Genomic DNA, 17,323 nt, shown 5'->3' on the forward strand with positions numbered 1-17,323 from the left:
TGGAATTTCAGTGAAATTAGGAGGTAGCCTCTTCTATTAGCAATAGGGTCAACTTTGATAACACAGTGGCTGTAATAGAAAAAGATTATGTTCTTTTGGCATTCCATCCCATATAACATAAAGAAAAGACTAAAGGAAACAAGTTAATATGCAGGGAGGTCACTGTTCCAATTTGCAAACAATCTTTAGAATTTCATTAGATGACCATATATTTAGAAGGATAGAAAAAGATATTGTTTGACAGCTAATGAAGTCCGCCGGATTAATTTTTTCCTATATATATTTAAAGTATATAAGTGAGAGGGGCACAAGAGACTTTGTTTAAACACTATTACAAAAGTCTCTGCTCAAAAATTAATTTTGCCATAGAGATAATTTATACCCTTCAAATAAAAAAAACAAAAAAATTCACCCTGCAAAAGGCAAGAACTACAGCAAAAGATTGTTGTTGTTTTTTATTGGATAAAGGTAATATTGGTTTATTCAGAATCATCTGAAGGTTTTTCTTCTCTTGACCTTAGGGTTTCTAAGAAACCAGGACAAGTGAAAGGAAAGAAAAGCAAAAAGATATCATTAAAATACTCTGCTGATCGACTTCACGAGAAGGGCGTACTGCTGGAAATCGAGGATCTGCAAGCTAATCAGTAAGTTCAAATATGTAAAACTCCACAATGATTCTTTTATGTTTAGTTTATAAATGGATTTTCTATTTTCATATGGTACTTTGCTATTTTTGACAAAATATTTGAATGCCCAAGTGCGTATATTTTATCTGATCAATAACACACTTAGGGCTAGATTACAAGTGGCGTGCAAACGATTGCGCTCTGGTTTTCACGATCATTTAAGCGCCAGTTAAATTGCAAGTGTCACAAAACACATAAAAAATACATTACAAAGTACACTTACACTCATTATATCACTATATAATACAAATTACAAAAAAAATATTGCACAAAAAAGGTATAAGGGCTCAAATATATAAATATATGAGATCTCAGGGAAAAAAGGCAGGCAAAAGGCTTTAACATTAAGATACATACATATACATGTCTAAAAATGTATGCATATGTGTGTGTGTGTATGTATATATATATATATACATGTGTATTTACAGACATAAATACATATGTACACTATTTGTCATAGTGAAATTCTGTGAAGGTGTGAAGTTTGTTTGTGATCTGCAATAGAACATATATATATTATGAAATATTAAAGTTTTGATGTTAGTCATAGTCAGTAGCATTGTTCCATAATTTGCAAATAAATCCCCAAAACATTGTGTTGATGCATGACGTAATATTCCCATATAACTTTATCAAAATAATGATTACATTTTTGTGACCACAAAATCCTATTTTGTTTATTTTTTACATCTGGAAAGATCACTTTTTTTGAAAATTTGAATGAAGTGCTGTGTATGATTTATTGTCACAACTATTTTAGTTAAATGTTACAATTCCAAATTAGTGATCCTGAGTGTCATTATATGTGACGGTAGCATTTACTTTAGAACAGTTGTACATCATGCTGTAGTAATTAATGAGGTATTTAGGCTACACAAACTACAGGCCATAGGTACGGGTTCCCTGTTAGAGTGTGGTGCTCCTGTCCTGCTGCCCATGCAGTCGTCATTTTTTTTTCTGTGGCTGGTATATGTAATGACTGGCAATAGCACCCAACACATTGACAAAAGCCTCTATTTAAAAAGACGTGAAGCATAATTTCAAGCAGGTTCACTTCAATCCGCATTGCATTTTGACCTATATTCAAAAAGAAATGCAGGGAAAATACTCCGTAATTTAACTTAAAGGGATACTGAACCCACATTTTTTTTCTTTCATGATTCAGATAGAGCATGCAATTTTAAGCAGGAATGTAAGCTTCCAAGCCAGCCCATTTTTGGTTCAGAACCCTGGATAGCACTTGCTGATTGGTGGGTACATTTAGCCACCAATCAGTAAGCTGTACCTAGGTGCTGAACCAAAGATAGGCCGGCTCAGAAGCTTACATTCCTGCTTTTTCAAATAAAGATACCACGAAAATGAAGAAAAATTGATAACAGGAGTAAATTAGAAAGTTGCTTAAAATTGCATGCTCTATCTGCATCATGAAAGAAAAAAATTGGGTTTAGTATCCCTTTAAGGCATCCTTTGTGTGCCTAGAGCTATAAAAACATGACATCTTTAATTGGACCAAAATGATGTATTATGCATATACAATTGTCTGGTGCTCTCCAGCAAGTAGATTTGCAATGATAATACAAGTGTGCTTGTATTCCTGTTTGATTTTTGAATAGCATTCCTAGGCAATATGGCTGCCTGAATCATGGAAAAAACATTTTTTTTAATAACTCCTCTGGATTTTGAGGTGAGTTTTGACGTGAATCGTCAGGTTCGCTTGATTTTGAATAAGGGCCAAAGAGCAGGAAGTTCTTTTCGCATTCCAGCTCCAGCATCTTCCTTGAGGTGAATGATGGGTTGCACGTGCATTTTTAGCACAGGTAGACCCATCACACTAAAGTGAAAGTTTGTCAGTGAGGTGGGTATTACACCAACAATGCCACAAGAAAAAATGTACTCATGGTATGCGTGGCCATGCAGGGAAAAGTAAATAAGCAGTCACAGGATCCTAAACATGAACATTGTGATTATAACTGTAAGCCTTCAAACTCTACAACATGCACACTTCTGTTTAACATAGGATTTGTTGAAAAAGCTATGGTTTATTGTCCCTTTAAGTACTTAAACCAGGAATGTGATTTTCCTTCCATATGATATGTATTTAAGATAAAACAGAAAGCCAGGACACATAATTGACAATAAAGGTTGTTCTACATGGAGTCAAGTTTATAAATCTAGTCCTGACTTAAAGGAACAGTCTACACCTTAGTCATCTTAAAGTCTTACCTTAGATTAAGCTGCAAATAGTCTCCTGCACCCCTTTCTATATCATGCAGCAGGAACGGTAAAACAGTTAAATGAATATTGTTTCTGATCAGTTTGAAATGGCTGCCAAGCTCCACCCACTGATGACATCACGATCTGGGCTGCATATTGCTTCCAATCACAAAAGGCTCACTAGTTGGATTCAACAGACTGTCAATGCTATTCAGCAGAGCGAATAGATGCAGCCCAGACCGTGATGTTATCGGTGGGTGGAGCAGGGCAGCCATTTCCAAAAAAAAAAATCCTTCTGCAGGATATAGAAAGGGGTGCAGGAGACTATTTGCAGCTTAGTCTAAGGTAAAGGCTTTAAGATGACTAAGATGTAGACTGTCCCTTTAAGTGAAGTATTATTCTAAGTGAAGTAAGTTACAGTAGGAATTGAGATGTTTGATTTCATTAGTCTTCCTTCCCTATTTCTGGATTCCTACATAACCTTCAATCTAACCTTGTTAAAACTTCACATATTATGTTATTTCATAATTTCCCTTCAGGAACACCCTTCTGCTTGTTACTGCAATCAGCTATTGCACCATTGCAATACACTCCAGTCGTACTTGTTTTTTAAAGTTTTTAAAGTGAAAGGTAAAAAATAAAATGTGTATGGGCACATTGCATTTTTGAATAGAAACAATATTTACTGCCATTATAATATATTCTGCAATTATAAAAAATATGTTTCTAGTAAAGTTATTAGTTTATTCAATGGCATATGTACATATGTAAGGTATTAGCATTCAAACACTACACCTTCTCAGAGAGTCACTCCTGGCTTCTATGAAACAAATAAAGTATTCACTGATGCAATACACACCATCTTCTTCAGCTCTCTGAGCTGCAATACACACAACATATGTAGTAACGTTTACTAGATGCATTTTTGCTTATCAAAGTAAACATGCTTCTATTTAACTAAAGAAGGAGAATCAATGGCACCACTTGGTGGCGTTATATAATTAGCCTATATTACAATTAGTATGTATATACATTAAAAAATAGACCTGAGGGTGCTGTGCATTAAAGGGACATGACACCTAAAAATTTTCTCTAGGTAGAACATAACATTTTAAACAACTTTCCAGTTCACTTCTATTATCAAATTTGTTTCATTCTCTTGGTATCGTTGGTTGAAGGAGCAGCAATGCACTACTGGCTTCTAACTAAACAAATGGGTGAGCCAATGACAATCGGTATATATATGTAGCCACCAATCAGCAGCTAGAACCGAGGTTCTTTGCTGCTCCTGAGCTTTCCTAGATAAACCTTTCAACAAACGATAACAAGTGAAGGAAGCAAATTAAATAATAGAAGTAAATTAGAAAGTTGTTTAAAATTGTATGCTCTGTCTAAATCACAAATGTCTAATTATGACTTTACTGTCCCTTTAAGGTCAAATTACAACAAATACGCTTGCAGAGGAGAAAGAATCCTCTGCTATGCAGAAATGATACACTTGAAGCACACGCTTGAACCCACAAACAGAAATTAAGTAGTGTGTAATGTTAATAGTGCTTGGTGTAACCACATTTAATGGACTGAAATTAAAATAATAATCTTTATTACATAAAAAAATTAACGGCTAGATTACGAGATTTGCGGTAAGATAAAAAAGCAGCATTAACAGGTCCGAACGCTGCTTTTTTCGCCCGCTGGTATTATGAGTCTTGAAGGTTTAGGGTCACTGCACACTTTTTTGGCCTTACCGCAAACCGACTTACGTAAACTTCGTAAAGTCTTTTTTCTATAGGACTTCCATAGCGTCAGTATTATGAGTCTGTCCTGGGAGGCCAAAAAGTGAGCGGTACACCCTACCCTGTCAAGAGTCCTACCGCATTTTAAAGTCAGTAGTTATGAGTTTTATGGTACAACGCCGTAGCATAAAACTCATAACTAAAGTGCTAAAAAGTACACTAACACCCATAAACTACCTATTAACCCCTAAACCGAGGCCCTCCCGCATTGCAAACACTAAAATTAATTATTAACCCCTAATCTGCTGCTCCGGACACCGCCGCCACCTACATTATACTTATGAACCCCTACTCTGCTGACCCCAACATCGCCGACACGTACATTATATTTATTAACCCCTAATCTGCCGCCCCCAACATTGCCGCCACTATAATAAACATATAACCCCTAAACCGCCGCACTCCTGCCTCGCAAACATTAGTTAAATATTATTAACCCCGAATCTGCCGTCCCTAACATCGCCACTACCTACCTACATTTATTAACCCCTAATCTGCCACCCCATCGCCGCCACTATATTAAAGTTATTAACCCCTAAATCTAAGTCTGACCCTGACCCTAACCCTAACACCCACTAACTTAAATATATTTTTAAAAAATCTAAATAAAATTACTACAATTAACTAAATTATTCCTATTTAAAACTAAATGCTTACCTGTAAAATAAACCCTAAGCCAGCTACAATATAACTAATAGTTACATTGTAGCTATCTTAGGTTTTATATTTATTTCACAGGCAAGTTTGTATTTATTTTAACTAGGTAGAATAGTTACTAAATAGTTATTAACTATTTAATAACTACCTAGCTAAAATAAATACAAAAGTACCTGCAAAATAAAACCTAACCTAAATTACAGAAAATAATAAACAAATTACAGATATTTAAACTAATTACACCTAATCTAATAGCCCTATCAAAATAAAAAAATGCCCCCCCCAAAATAAAAAAAAACCCTAGCCTAAACTAAACTATCAATAGCCCTTAAAAGGGCCTTTCGCGGGGCATTGCCCCAAAGTAATCAGCTCTTTACCTGTAAAAAAAAATACAAACAACCCCCCCCCCAACCCACCACCCACACAACCAACCCCCCAAATAAAATACTAGCTAAAAAAACCTAAGCTCCCCATTGCACTGAAAAGGGCATTTGGATGGGCATTGCCCTTAAAAGGGCAGTTAGCTCTTTTGCAGGCCCAAACCCTAACCTAAAAATAAAACCCACCCAATAAACCCTTAGAAAAACCTAACACTAACCCCCTGAAGATCGTATTACAGTTCTGAAGACCCGACATCCATCCTTAAGGAAGCGGCAGAAGTCTTCATCCAACCGGGCCGATGTCCTCATCGAAGCCGGGAGAAGTCTTCATCCAAGCCGGGTGAAGTGGTCCTCCAGACAGGCAGAAGTCTTCATCCAGACAACATCTTCTATCTTCATCCATCCAACGCGGAGCATCCTCTTCATCCGACGACTAAAGACGAATGAAGGTTCCTTTAAGTGACATCATCCAAGATGGCATCCCTTAGATTCCGATTGGCTGTTCCAATCAGCCACAAGAATGCGAGCTCAATCCTATTGGCCGATTGGATCAGCCAATAGGATTGAACTTCAATCCTATTGAAGTTCAATAGGATTGACCCTAACCCTAACACCCACTAACTTAAATATAATTTAAATAAATCTAAATAAAATTACTACAATTAACTAAATTATTCCTATTTAAAACTAAATGCTTACCTGTAAAATAAACCCTAAGCCAGCTACAATATAACTAATAGTTACATTGTAGCTATCTTAGGTTTTATATTTATTTCACAGGCAAGTTTGTATTTATTTTAACTAGGTAGAATAGTTACTAAATAGTTATTAACTATTTAATAACTACCTAGCTAAAATAAATACAAAAGTACCTGCAAAATAAAACCTAACCTAAGTTACAATAACACCTAACACTACACTATAATTAAATAAATTAACTAAATTAAATACAATTACCTAAATTAAATTAAATTAGCTAAAGTACAAAACCCCCCCACTAAATTACAGAAAATAATAAACAAATTACAGATATTTAAACTAATTACACCTAATCTAATAGCCCTATCAAAATAAAAAAATGCCCCCCCAAAATAAAAAAAAACCCTAGCCTAAACTAAACTATCAATAGCCCTTAAAAGGGCCTTTCGCGGGGCATTGCCCCAAAGTAATCAGCTCTTTACCTGTAAAAAAAATACAAACAACCCCCCCCCAACCCACCACCCGCACAACCAACCCCCCAAATAAAAAACTAGCTAAAAAAACCTAAGCTCCCCATTGCACTGAAAAGGGCATTTGGATGGGCATTGCCCTTAAAAGGGCAGTTAGCTCTTTTGCAGGCCCAAACCCTAACCTAAAAATAAAACCCACCCAATAAACCCTTAGAAAAACCTAACACTAACCCCCTGAAGATCGACTTACAGTTCTGAAGACCCGACATCCATCCTTAAGGAAGCGGCAGAAGTCTTCATCCAACCGGGCCGAAGTCCTCAACGAAGCCGGGAGAAGTCTTCATCCAAGCCGGGTGAAGTGGTCCTCCAGACAGGCAGAAGTCTTCATCCAGACAACATCTTCTATCTTCATCCATCCAAAGCGGAGCATCCTCTTCATCCAACGACTAAAGACGAATGAAGGTTCCTTTAAGTGACGTCATCCAAGATGGCGTCCCTTAGATTCCAATTGGCTGTTCCAATCAGCCACAAGAATGCGAGCTCAATCCTATTGGCTGATTGGATCAGCCAATAGAGAGAGTGAATGTAGATCCTGCGCAGAAGACAGATGGGGGGAGGGGATTGGGAATACCTCTAGCTCTCCTCAACGGATACCCTAGTGTACCCGATGTAAACAGAAAACGATAGGGGGTGGAGGTGAGCGCCAAAGTAGGCTGAGGAAGGGAAAGGGGGACAACTGTAGCCCACAATGTGGGTCCTCCTACTAGTAGTTATGGAGTGAATGTACAAAAGATATATGCTAAAATGGGTATACAAGTTAAAAATGTATATCAATATTTATTCCACACAATCGGTTAAAAATATCAGTGATCTTCTAAAACATACAGTCAAAAAGATATATTACACATTCATAAATAATCATGGATCCATGTACAATAACGAAATGTAGAAAATGACATAAAATCTGAAAAAATAATAAAAATAAAAATAAAAGTAAAAATGACCTGGTGCACCTAAAAACGTCTGACAATGAATGACCTGATAGGCCAAGTGTCTTAGTATGGGTGGTACTCTATGGTACAATCCGGATATTGATGAGTGTTCTTATGATTGTATTTATCCAAACAGATAATGGTGTGAAAAAAAGGAAAAATAAAAATGTGCAAAAACCATATTGACTTCTTATTACTTATTTTGTATCATTATAAAATGAAAATAACTGCTCGTTCTCTCAGCACTCACGATGCGCAAGCACAACTCATCCAAGGCGAAGTCACCGCGCTTACCGCTTATCACACAAATCCATCACATTTTATAATGATACAAAATAAGTAATAAGAAGTCAATATGGTTTTTGCACAGTTTTATTTTGTTTTATTGTATCCAACTGGGAGACAACTTCACTGCACAGAATCCACTATATCATTTTGGACACTTATTGATTAACTTTTGAAAGACTAATTTCTTTTTGTTTCACCAATTTGAGGATTTCCACATTTTTTGCAAAGTTACTTATATTTTCTTCACATTTGGGATCACAGGATACACACTATTTTGGAATTTTTCTGAATCGGATATATAATATAGACACTTTTCCTTTTTTTCACACCATTATCTGTTTGGATAAATACAATCATAAGAACACTCATCAATATCCGGATTGTACCATAGAGTACCACCCATACTAAGACACTTGGCCTATCAGGTCATTCATTGTCAGACGTTTTTAGGTGCACCAGGTCATTTTTACTTTTATTTTTATTTTTATTATTTTTTCAGATTTTATGTCATTTTCTACATTTCGTTATTGTACATGGATCCATGATTATTTATGAATGTGTAATATATCTTTTTGACTGTATGTTTTAGAAGATCACTGATATTTTTAACCGATTGTGTGGAATAAATATTGATATACATTTTTAACTTGTATACCCATTTTAGCATATATCTTTTGTACATTCACTCCATAACTACTAGTAGGAGGACCTACATTGTGGGCTACAGTTGTCCCCCTTTCCCTTCCTCAGCCTACTTTGGCGCTCACCTCCACCCCCTATCGTTTTCTGGATCAGCCAATAGGATTGAACTTCAATACTATTGGCTGATTGCATCAGCCAATAGGATTTTTTCTACCTTAATTCCGATTGGCTGACCCCCTCATAACGCAAAACTCGTAATCTCGCCGTAAGACTATTAAGGAGATAAGTTTAATAGTAGCATGTGATCAAATCTCTCAAGATTGCAGTTGACAATAAAGCATGCAAATAAAGTGAGACTGCAACTATGTTGCCAAGTTAACTATGCAACTATAAAGGAGAATATTATATTGATCTCTCAGTACTAGAGATAGTGATAATTGTATAGCAACACAACAAATAACTGTGCTACAGTAGCAATAATATGGTACCTAAATTAAGAGATGCAAAAATCAAACCGTACTCAACCAATAGCCACTAGAGCTAACAGAACTACCCAGAAGGGTTAAATAGATGTGTGCTATAATGTAAATATACTGCAGTGCTACACGTAATGGTAGCAGTACTATTGCGATATACGTATAACGATGTGCTCCCTGGGTAGGATCCGTAGCACTGTATTACATAAAAAGTGAATGTGACCGCATCACATATTGAGCTGACGGCTCTACCCAGAGAACTGAGATATTAATGCTGTTAGCACTTCGGAATCTGTTGGCGCTTTATAAATAAAGAATAATAATAGTATATTAGCAGTGCAGAGATATCATAATATTAAGAGTGCAGGCAGCGGTACTATAACAATTCCAGTACCTTGCTCATTAATAAGTCAAAATAGATATAAGCGGTCAGACATATTAGAGTAAATTCAGTTTAGCCACATAACTTAATTAAAATACACATAGAATCCCCAAACAACTCCCTCCCTTGTATATTCCACTTACAGTTGTAACGTTTACTAGATGCATTTTTGCTAATCGAAGTAAACATGCTGCTAATTAAAACTGAAATGCATTCATGCACATTCCAATTTGACCTTTAGACAAATTTGTTTTTGTTTTTTAAATTTAAGCTGCCTGACTTATCTTATGACTAGCACGCACACCTCCCAACATTTGTGGCTGGGTATCACGGACTCAGGAAGTTGAGGGGTGCCCAGCGCCCTTTTGTGGGTGGGGCCGCTTTTGGAGGGGCAGCATCACGGGGGAAAATGGGCAGGTATGGACGTGGCTGGTTGGTTTGGGGGCATTTCCCTGCAGTTTGTGGGCATGCCCAAGGGAAATCCAGCATATCTGGCCATATGGAGGATTTAGAGGGACAGCGGGACAGAGCTTAGAATGAGGGACTGTCCCTCTCAAATGGGGGTATTTAGGATGTCTAGACTAGTATATGTCATATTATCAAAACTTTTCTAAAAACTGTGACATGTTGAGCTAGGGCTTATATAAAATAATATTGCAGGTTTAAGTATATCCACAGTCTTATTAATTTTTATATTGTTCTTTGTTAATTGTGCAAATATATATTTATTTCCTGAAATCCAGTTCTACTAAAAAAGTTCTGTTTATTATAAGAGTATTAAAGAGTAAACATACATTTCTTTCCTGGCCTGAAGTGTAATAGCTATACATTTATTGTCTTTGATCTTTTTTTCTGTGCAGGTTTAAGAATGTGATATTTGAAATTGCACCCACAGAAGAAGTTGGAGATTTTGAAGTAAAGGCAAAGTTCATGGGAGTTCAAATGGAAACATTTATGTTACACTATCAGGTAAGCATGTTTGCTGTGGCTACAAACATAGCCTTTGATAATGCTGCCATAAAAATACATGGTGCTGAAAATAGCATTGTTCTGACGTGCTTAGGTTAGATCAGAAGTGCTATGTTCTACAGTGATCTAAGGTGTGTTTGTTATGCAGTAGGAAGTAGCACTCCAGATACCATAAGATGGGCTTGGTATTAGACACACACATGTTTCTTTCATGTAATTAACAAGAGTCCATGAGCTAGTGACGTATGGGATATACATTCCTACCAGGAGGGGCAAAGTTTCCCAAACCTTAAAATGCCTATAAATACACCCCTCACCACACCCACAAATCAGTTTTACAAACTTTGCCTCCAAGGGAGGTGGTGAAGAGGATCAATTTACCAAAAAGTTCTTTGATTCCTCAAACAAGGGTAACCTTTCTGGGTTTCCAGATAGATTCAGTGTCCATGACTTTGTCTTTAACAGACAAGAGACGTCTAAAATTGATTACAGCCTGTCGAAACCTTCAGTCTCAATCATTCCCTTCGGTAGCCTTATGCATGGAAATTCTAGGTCTTATGACTGCTGCATCGGACGCGATCCCCTTTGCTCGTTTTCACATGCGACCTCTTCAGCTCTGTATGCTGAACCAATGGTGCAGGGATTACACGAAGATATATCAATTAATATCTTTAAAACCGATTGTTCGGCACTCTCTGACGTGGTGGACAGATCACCATCGTTTAATTCAGGGGGCTTCTTTTGTTCTTCCGACCTGGACTGTAATTTCAACAGATGCAAGTCTCACAGGTTGGGGAGCTGTGTGGGGATCTCTGACGGCACAAGGAGTTTGGGAATCTCAGGAGGTGAGATTACCGATCAATATCTTGGAACTCCGTGCAGTTTTCAGAGCTCTTCAGTTTTGGCCTCTTCTGAAGAGAGAATCGTTCATTTGTTTTCAGACAGACAATGTCACAACTGTGGCATACATCAATCATCAAGGAGGGACTCACAGTCCTCTGGCTATGAAAGAAGTATCTCGAATTTTGGTTTGGGCGGAATCCAGCTCCTGTCTAATCTTTGCGGTTCATATCCCAGGTGTAGACAATTGGGAAGCGGATTATCTCAGTCGCCAAACGTTGCATCCGGGCGAATGGTCTCTTCACCCAGAGGTATTTCTTCAGATTGTTCAAATGTGGGGGCTCCCAGAGATAGATCTGATGGCCTCTCATCTAAACAAGAAACTTCCCAGGTATCTGTCCAGATCCCGGGATCCTCAGGCGGAGGCAGTGGATGCATTATCACTTCCTTGGAAGTATCATCCTGCCTATATCTTTCCGCCTCTAGTTCTTCTTCCAAGAGTAATCTCCAAGATTCTGAGGGAATGCTCGTTTGTTCTACTAATAGCTCCGGCATGGCCTCACAGGTTTTGGTATGCGGATCTTGTCCGGATGGCATCTTGCCAACCATGGACTCTTCCGTTAAGACCAGACCTTCTGTCTCAAGGCCCTTTTTTCCATCCGGATCTGAAATCCTTAAATTTAAAGGTATGGAGATTGAACGCTTGATTCTTGGTCATAGAGGTTTCTCTGACTCCGTGATTAATACTATGTTACAGGCTCGTAAATCTGTATCTCGAGAGATATATTATAGAGTCTGGAAGACTTATATTTCTTGGTGTCTTTCTCATCATTTTTCTTGGCATTCTTTTAGAATACCGAGAATTTTACAGTTTCTTCAGGATGGTTTAGATAAGGGTTTGTCCGCGAGTTCTTTGAAAGGACAAATCTCCGCTCTTTCTGTTCTTTTTCACAGAAAGATTGCTATTCTTCCTGATATTCATTGTTTTGTACAAGCTTTGGTTCGTATAAAACCTGTCATTAAGTCAATTTCTCCTCCATGGAGTTTGAATTTGGTTTTGGGAGCTCTTCAAGCTTCTCCGTTTGAACCTATGCATTCATTGGACATTAAATTACTTTCTTGGAAAGTTTTGTTCCTTTTGGCCATCTCTTCTGCTAGAAGAGTTTCTGAATTATCTGCTCTTTCGTGTGAGTCTCCTTTTCTGATTTTTCATCAGGATAAGGCGGTGTTGCGAACTTCTTTTGAATTTTTACCTAAAGTTGTGAATTCCAACAACATTAGTAGAGAAATTGTGGTTCCTTCATTATGTCCTAATCCTAAGAATTCTAAGGAGAAATCATTGCATTCTTTGGATGTTGTTAGAGCTTTGAAATATTATGTTGAAGCTACGAAATCTTTCCGTAAGACTTCTAGTCTATTTGTTATCTTTTCCGGTTCTAGGAAAGGCCAGAAAGCTTCTGCCATTTCTTTGGCATCTTGGTTGAAATCTTTAATTCATCTTGCCTATGTTGAGTCGGGTAAAATTCCGCCTCAAAGAATTACAGCTCATTCTACTAGGTCAGTTTCTACTTCCTGGGCGTTTAGGAATGAAGCTTCGGTTGACCAGATCTGCAAAGCAGCAACTTGGTCCTCTTTGCATACTTTTACTAAATTCTACCATTTTGATGTATTTTCTTCTTCTGAAGCAGTTTTTGGTAGAAAAGTTCTTCAGGCAGCGGTTTCAGTTTGAATCTTCTGCTTATGTTTTTTGTTAAACTTTATTTTGGGTGTGGATTATTTTCAGCAGGAATTGGCTGTCTTTATTTTATCCCTCCCTCTCTAGTGACTCTTGTGTGGAAAGATCCACATCTTGGGTAGTCATTATCCCATACGTCACTAGCTCATGGACTCTTGTTAATTACATGAAAGAAAACATAATTTATGTAAGAACTTACCTGATAAATTCATTTCTTTCATATTAACAAGAGTCCATGAGGCCCACCCTTTTTTGTGGTGGTTATGATTTTTTTGTATAAAGCACAATTATTCCAATTCCTTATTTTATATGCTTCGCACTTTTTTTCTTATCACCCCACTTCTTGGCTATTCGTTAAACTGATTTGTGGGTGTGGTGAGGGGTGTATTTATAGGCATTTTAAGGTTTGGGAAACTTTGCCCCTCCTGGTAGGAATGTATATCCCATACGTCACTAGCTCATGGACTCTTGTTAATATGAAAGAAATGAATTTATCAGGTAAGTTCTTACATAAATTATGTTTTTCATTGTACAGAAACTTAACGCAAGAAATATTCTAAGCCAAACCTCTCCGGCACTTTTTATGGAGACCTTAAAGGGACACTGTACTGTAAATATAAGAAATAATTGGGAACACATTCAAATAAAATATATGAGCTGGATAGTATTTAAAGCATAGGGAATTTGATGTATAGGGAACTCCGCACTTTAGCTTTATTCTTGCTATTGAAATATCTAGTTTTGCTTACTGAAACCACCAACCTTAAAGGGACAGTCTATTCCAGAATTGTTATTGTTTAAAAAGATAGATAATCCCTTTATTACCCATTCCCCAGTTTTGCATAACCAACACTGTTATATTAATTTACCTTTTACCTCTGTGATTACCTTGTTTCTAAGCCTTTGCAGACTGCCCCCTTATTTCAGTTCTTTTGACAGACTTGCATTTAGCCAATCAGTGCCCTCTTACTTGTAAATCCACGGGAGTGGTCACAATGTTATCTGTATGGCACACATGAACTTACGCCCTCTAGCTGTAAAAACCTGCAAAATGCAATGAAATAAGAGGTGACCTTCAAGGTTTTAGAAATTAACATATGAGCCTACCTAGGTTTAGCTTTCAACAAAGAAAAAAGCAAATTTGATGATAAAAGTGAATTGGAAAGTTGTTCAAAATTACATTCCCTATCTGAATCATGAAATAATTTTGACTAGACTGTCCCTTTAAATGGACACTGCACTGTAAAATTAGTTTCTCCTTAATGTTTTCCAAAAATCTGTTTGCAAACAATTTGATGCACTCCAGTTTGTAAAATGGATCATTTGGAACACATTAAAGATGAGAAAATGTCTTTTGTCTGGTAATCACCTGACATCTACTGTGGTCTCCATTAGTGGGTGGAGCCTACAAAATACCATAATTCTAATACACATACTGTAATTTTGTATCTAGGTTACTTGTTTATATTTTGCATAGCACCTCTAATTTTTATATACATTATAATAATGCTTGTCATTTTCATGCCTAATATGTCCATTCTTTTTTATTAATTATTATTATTTTAAATGCATTTAATTTAATTTATATTCATTTTTTCCCCCAATGGCAGGACCTTCTACAGCTGCAGTATGAAGGAGTGGCAGTTATGAAGATGTTTGACAGAGCAAAGGTCAATGTAAATCTTCTCATATTCCTCCTCAATAAGAAATTTTATGGAAAATAAAGATGTAACCGAAGACCATGAGACAGAGAAGGCAGATTTGCAGTTCAATCCTATATTGGTGACAAAAAAGAGAAACTGCTTTTACTTTTATATACTTATGAGACTATTTGCCCTAACCCTGCAAGCCTCCTACTGCACAAAGTCTTCCTTCAAGCCCTGTTAGTTGAACAGGAAGGGGGCGGTGGTGCTTCTATTGTGTTACTTGTGAAATGGTTTCTAAGAAATACCAAATATATTTGGACTTTATATATAAAACTGTTATGTAAAATGTTGAAGAAATTTGGTCCAAAGAAGATTATGTTGAGATTTTATCTTTAACCGGGTATCTTCCGGTTTGCAGAAAAGAAAAAAAAACTATCACCAGTTTTAAACCGTTCATTTCTGTGCTAAGAATCATAAGGACATAATGTACCTAGATGTGTAGCCAACACATAGAACAGTTTGGATTAACCAATGTATTTGCTCTATCAAAGGTAGAAAACCATGCAATGGTATTTTATCTAGCAAGCTGCATTGTTTGTATCCCAAAGCATTCTACATATTTGGTATATTCATACTGGGATCTCTAAAATAAGACTCACATTGTCTTAAAACACCAGCATGTATCACATATTTATCTGTTGCAATAAAGGGATTGAGTTTTAGTAGCTTTTATGGGGATAGATTGCTAAACTTACTAATTTGTGTAATATGTACAAGATGCGTTTAGCACACTTGATATTTTATTTGAAGTTTAATGAACCCCACACAGAGATTTATCTTCTATGGTACATTATTTTAATGATAGATATTAACCATTTAACCCCAGCAGTACAAGATGTGACCCTGTCACATGCTATTCCCAAATTTTGTTTCAGCTTCCTAGTTATCTCCTCTGTTATGTTAGATGTTGGGATATATATCTGCCACATTGATGTTTTTCTATTTTTAATGTTTGCTTTAGATGTATTTAAGGAATACGTTGTTGTATTAAACGGTTGGAGGGTATTTTTACCCAACATGACCAATTATTGTAATGCAAATCCCTTTCCTCGGGCTCATATAAGAAATTTTATATGTCCTAGAAAATAGCCATTTATATTTCCTGTAAACACATAGGACATTTTTATATTAAAATCTTCTAAATTGGCAAGATTATTGATTTCGAACACTAGCTTTTTATAGCAGATGTTAACTGATGCTTATGCTATAAGAGCAGTTCAGGTATAGCTGAAAAAGCTTTTCAGATGAGAGGATATATTTTATCCTGTAATTTAAATCATTTTTTAAAATAAATGTTTAAAATGTTTTTTTTTTTTATATATATATATAGATATATATATATTTACATTCCAATGTAAGTTGCCTAACAGATAGAAGCACTGCACATTTGGTAATTATTTAAAGAGTAGGCATAGCAACATAGAAATGAAATGTAATCATCTCAGAGAAATATATATATATAGTATTAATAGAGCCCATGCTCAGATGTTTATTTGTGCTGATTTCTTCTATACATCTTCAGTGCTTACACATTCAAGCTACAGCCCATTAACCAATACGGCAAAGTGTAAAAAAAACGACCATAAAATAGCATAACACACTAGCTTCTAAATTCGAGATCTATGAATATAATAGATAAGTAAAATCGCTCATATTGTCTAAAGCTGAAAAATAGCTGCCGATATAGTAAAGCTAGTTATTGCAGGATATGCTCATTATTGTAAGAATTGTTTTGTTTATGGGGCCAATACATACCCAGAATGATCGCAATAGTTTGATTATACCATTATACAAATGCCTTGAATTCCCTTGTTTTTACATGGGGATGTCAGTCTGTATCTATATATTTGATCAGCTAAATAAAAAAAAGATAATTTGTTTGCCTCTGGTTTGTGTATACATTTTTCTTGTCATACCACTAAACATACAATATAGAGAGTTTTATAAATAAATGAAACATACCTATACATTGTGATTTCCATAACCTGGTTGCTCACATTTGTAACTCAAAAAAGTATAATAAATTGTGTGAAAATTAAATGCATTATTTAGTCAGTTTGTTATTCTTAAAGGGACATAAAACAAGTTGGGACGGAGACAAAATATAATATGCACTTTAATTACTTTACCTGCAAATTTATACTGCAGTGCCTCACCATGAACTCTTTCTTTTGAGTCTCTGAATTGTAAAGCTCTAACTCCTCCCACACAATTCCTTTTATGGCTGCATCTATATCCACCTTTGATTTGATAGAATGCAGACTTTACCTCTCATTATCTGCTGGAGCACACCTAGAAGCAAATAAGCAGCTGTGAACTCAGTTGAAATACAATGCCTGTGTTTCTGTAGCTAAACACTTATAACAGGAGGTGGATCAGACTTCTCCG

At 36.3% G+C, this 17,323-nt stretch overlaps 1 protein-coding gene across 1 annotated transcript in view; it reads left to right on the top strand.

The window, feature by feature from the left end:
- IQGAP1 (IQ motif containing GTPase activating protein 1) overlaps positions 1–16,979 on the top strand; it is a 274,725-nt gene extending 257,746 nt beyond the window's left edge. Inside the window, exons 36-38 of the mRNA XM_053717739.1 lie at positions 522–644; positions 10,546–10,654; positions 14,840–16,979. Of these exons, the coding sequence (XP_053573714.1) occupies positions 522–644; positions 10,546–10,654; positions 14,840–14,953 (346 nt within the window). The 3' untranslated portion in view covers positions 14,954–16,979. The remainder of the gene's footprint in view (positions 1–521; positions 645–10,545; positions 10,655–14,839) is intronic.
- The last annotated feature ends 344 nt before the right edge of the window (positions 16,980–17,323 follow it).

Source organism: Bombina bombina, chromosome 6, assembly GCF_027579735.1.
Source record: "Bombina bombina isolate aBomBom1 chromosome 6, aBomBom1.pri, whole genome shotgun sequence".
Taxonomy (NCBI): Eukaryota; Metazoa; Chordata; class Amphibia; order Anura; family Bombinatoridae; genus Bombina; species Bombina bombina.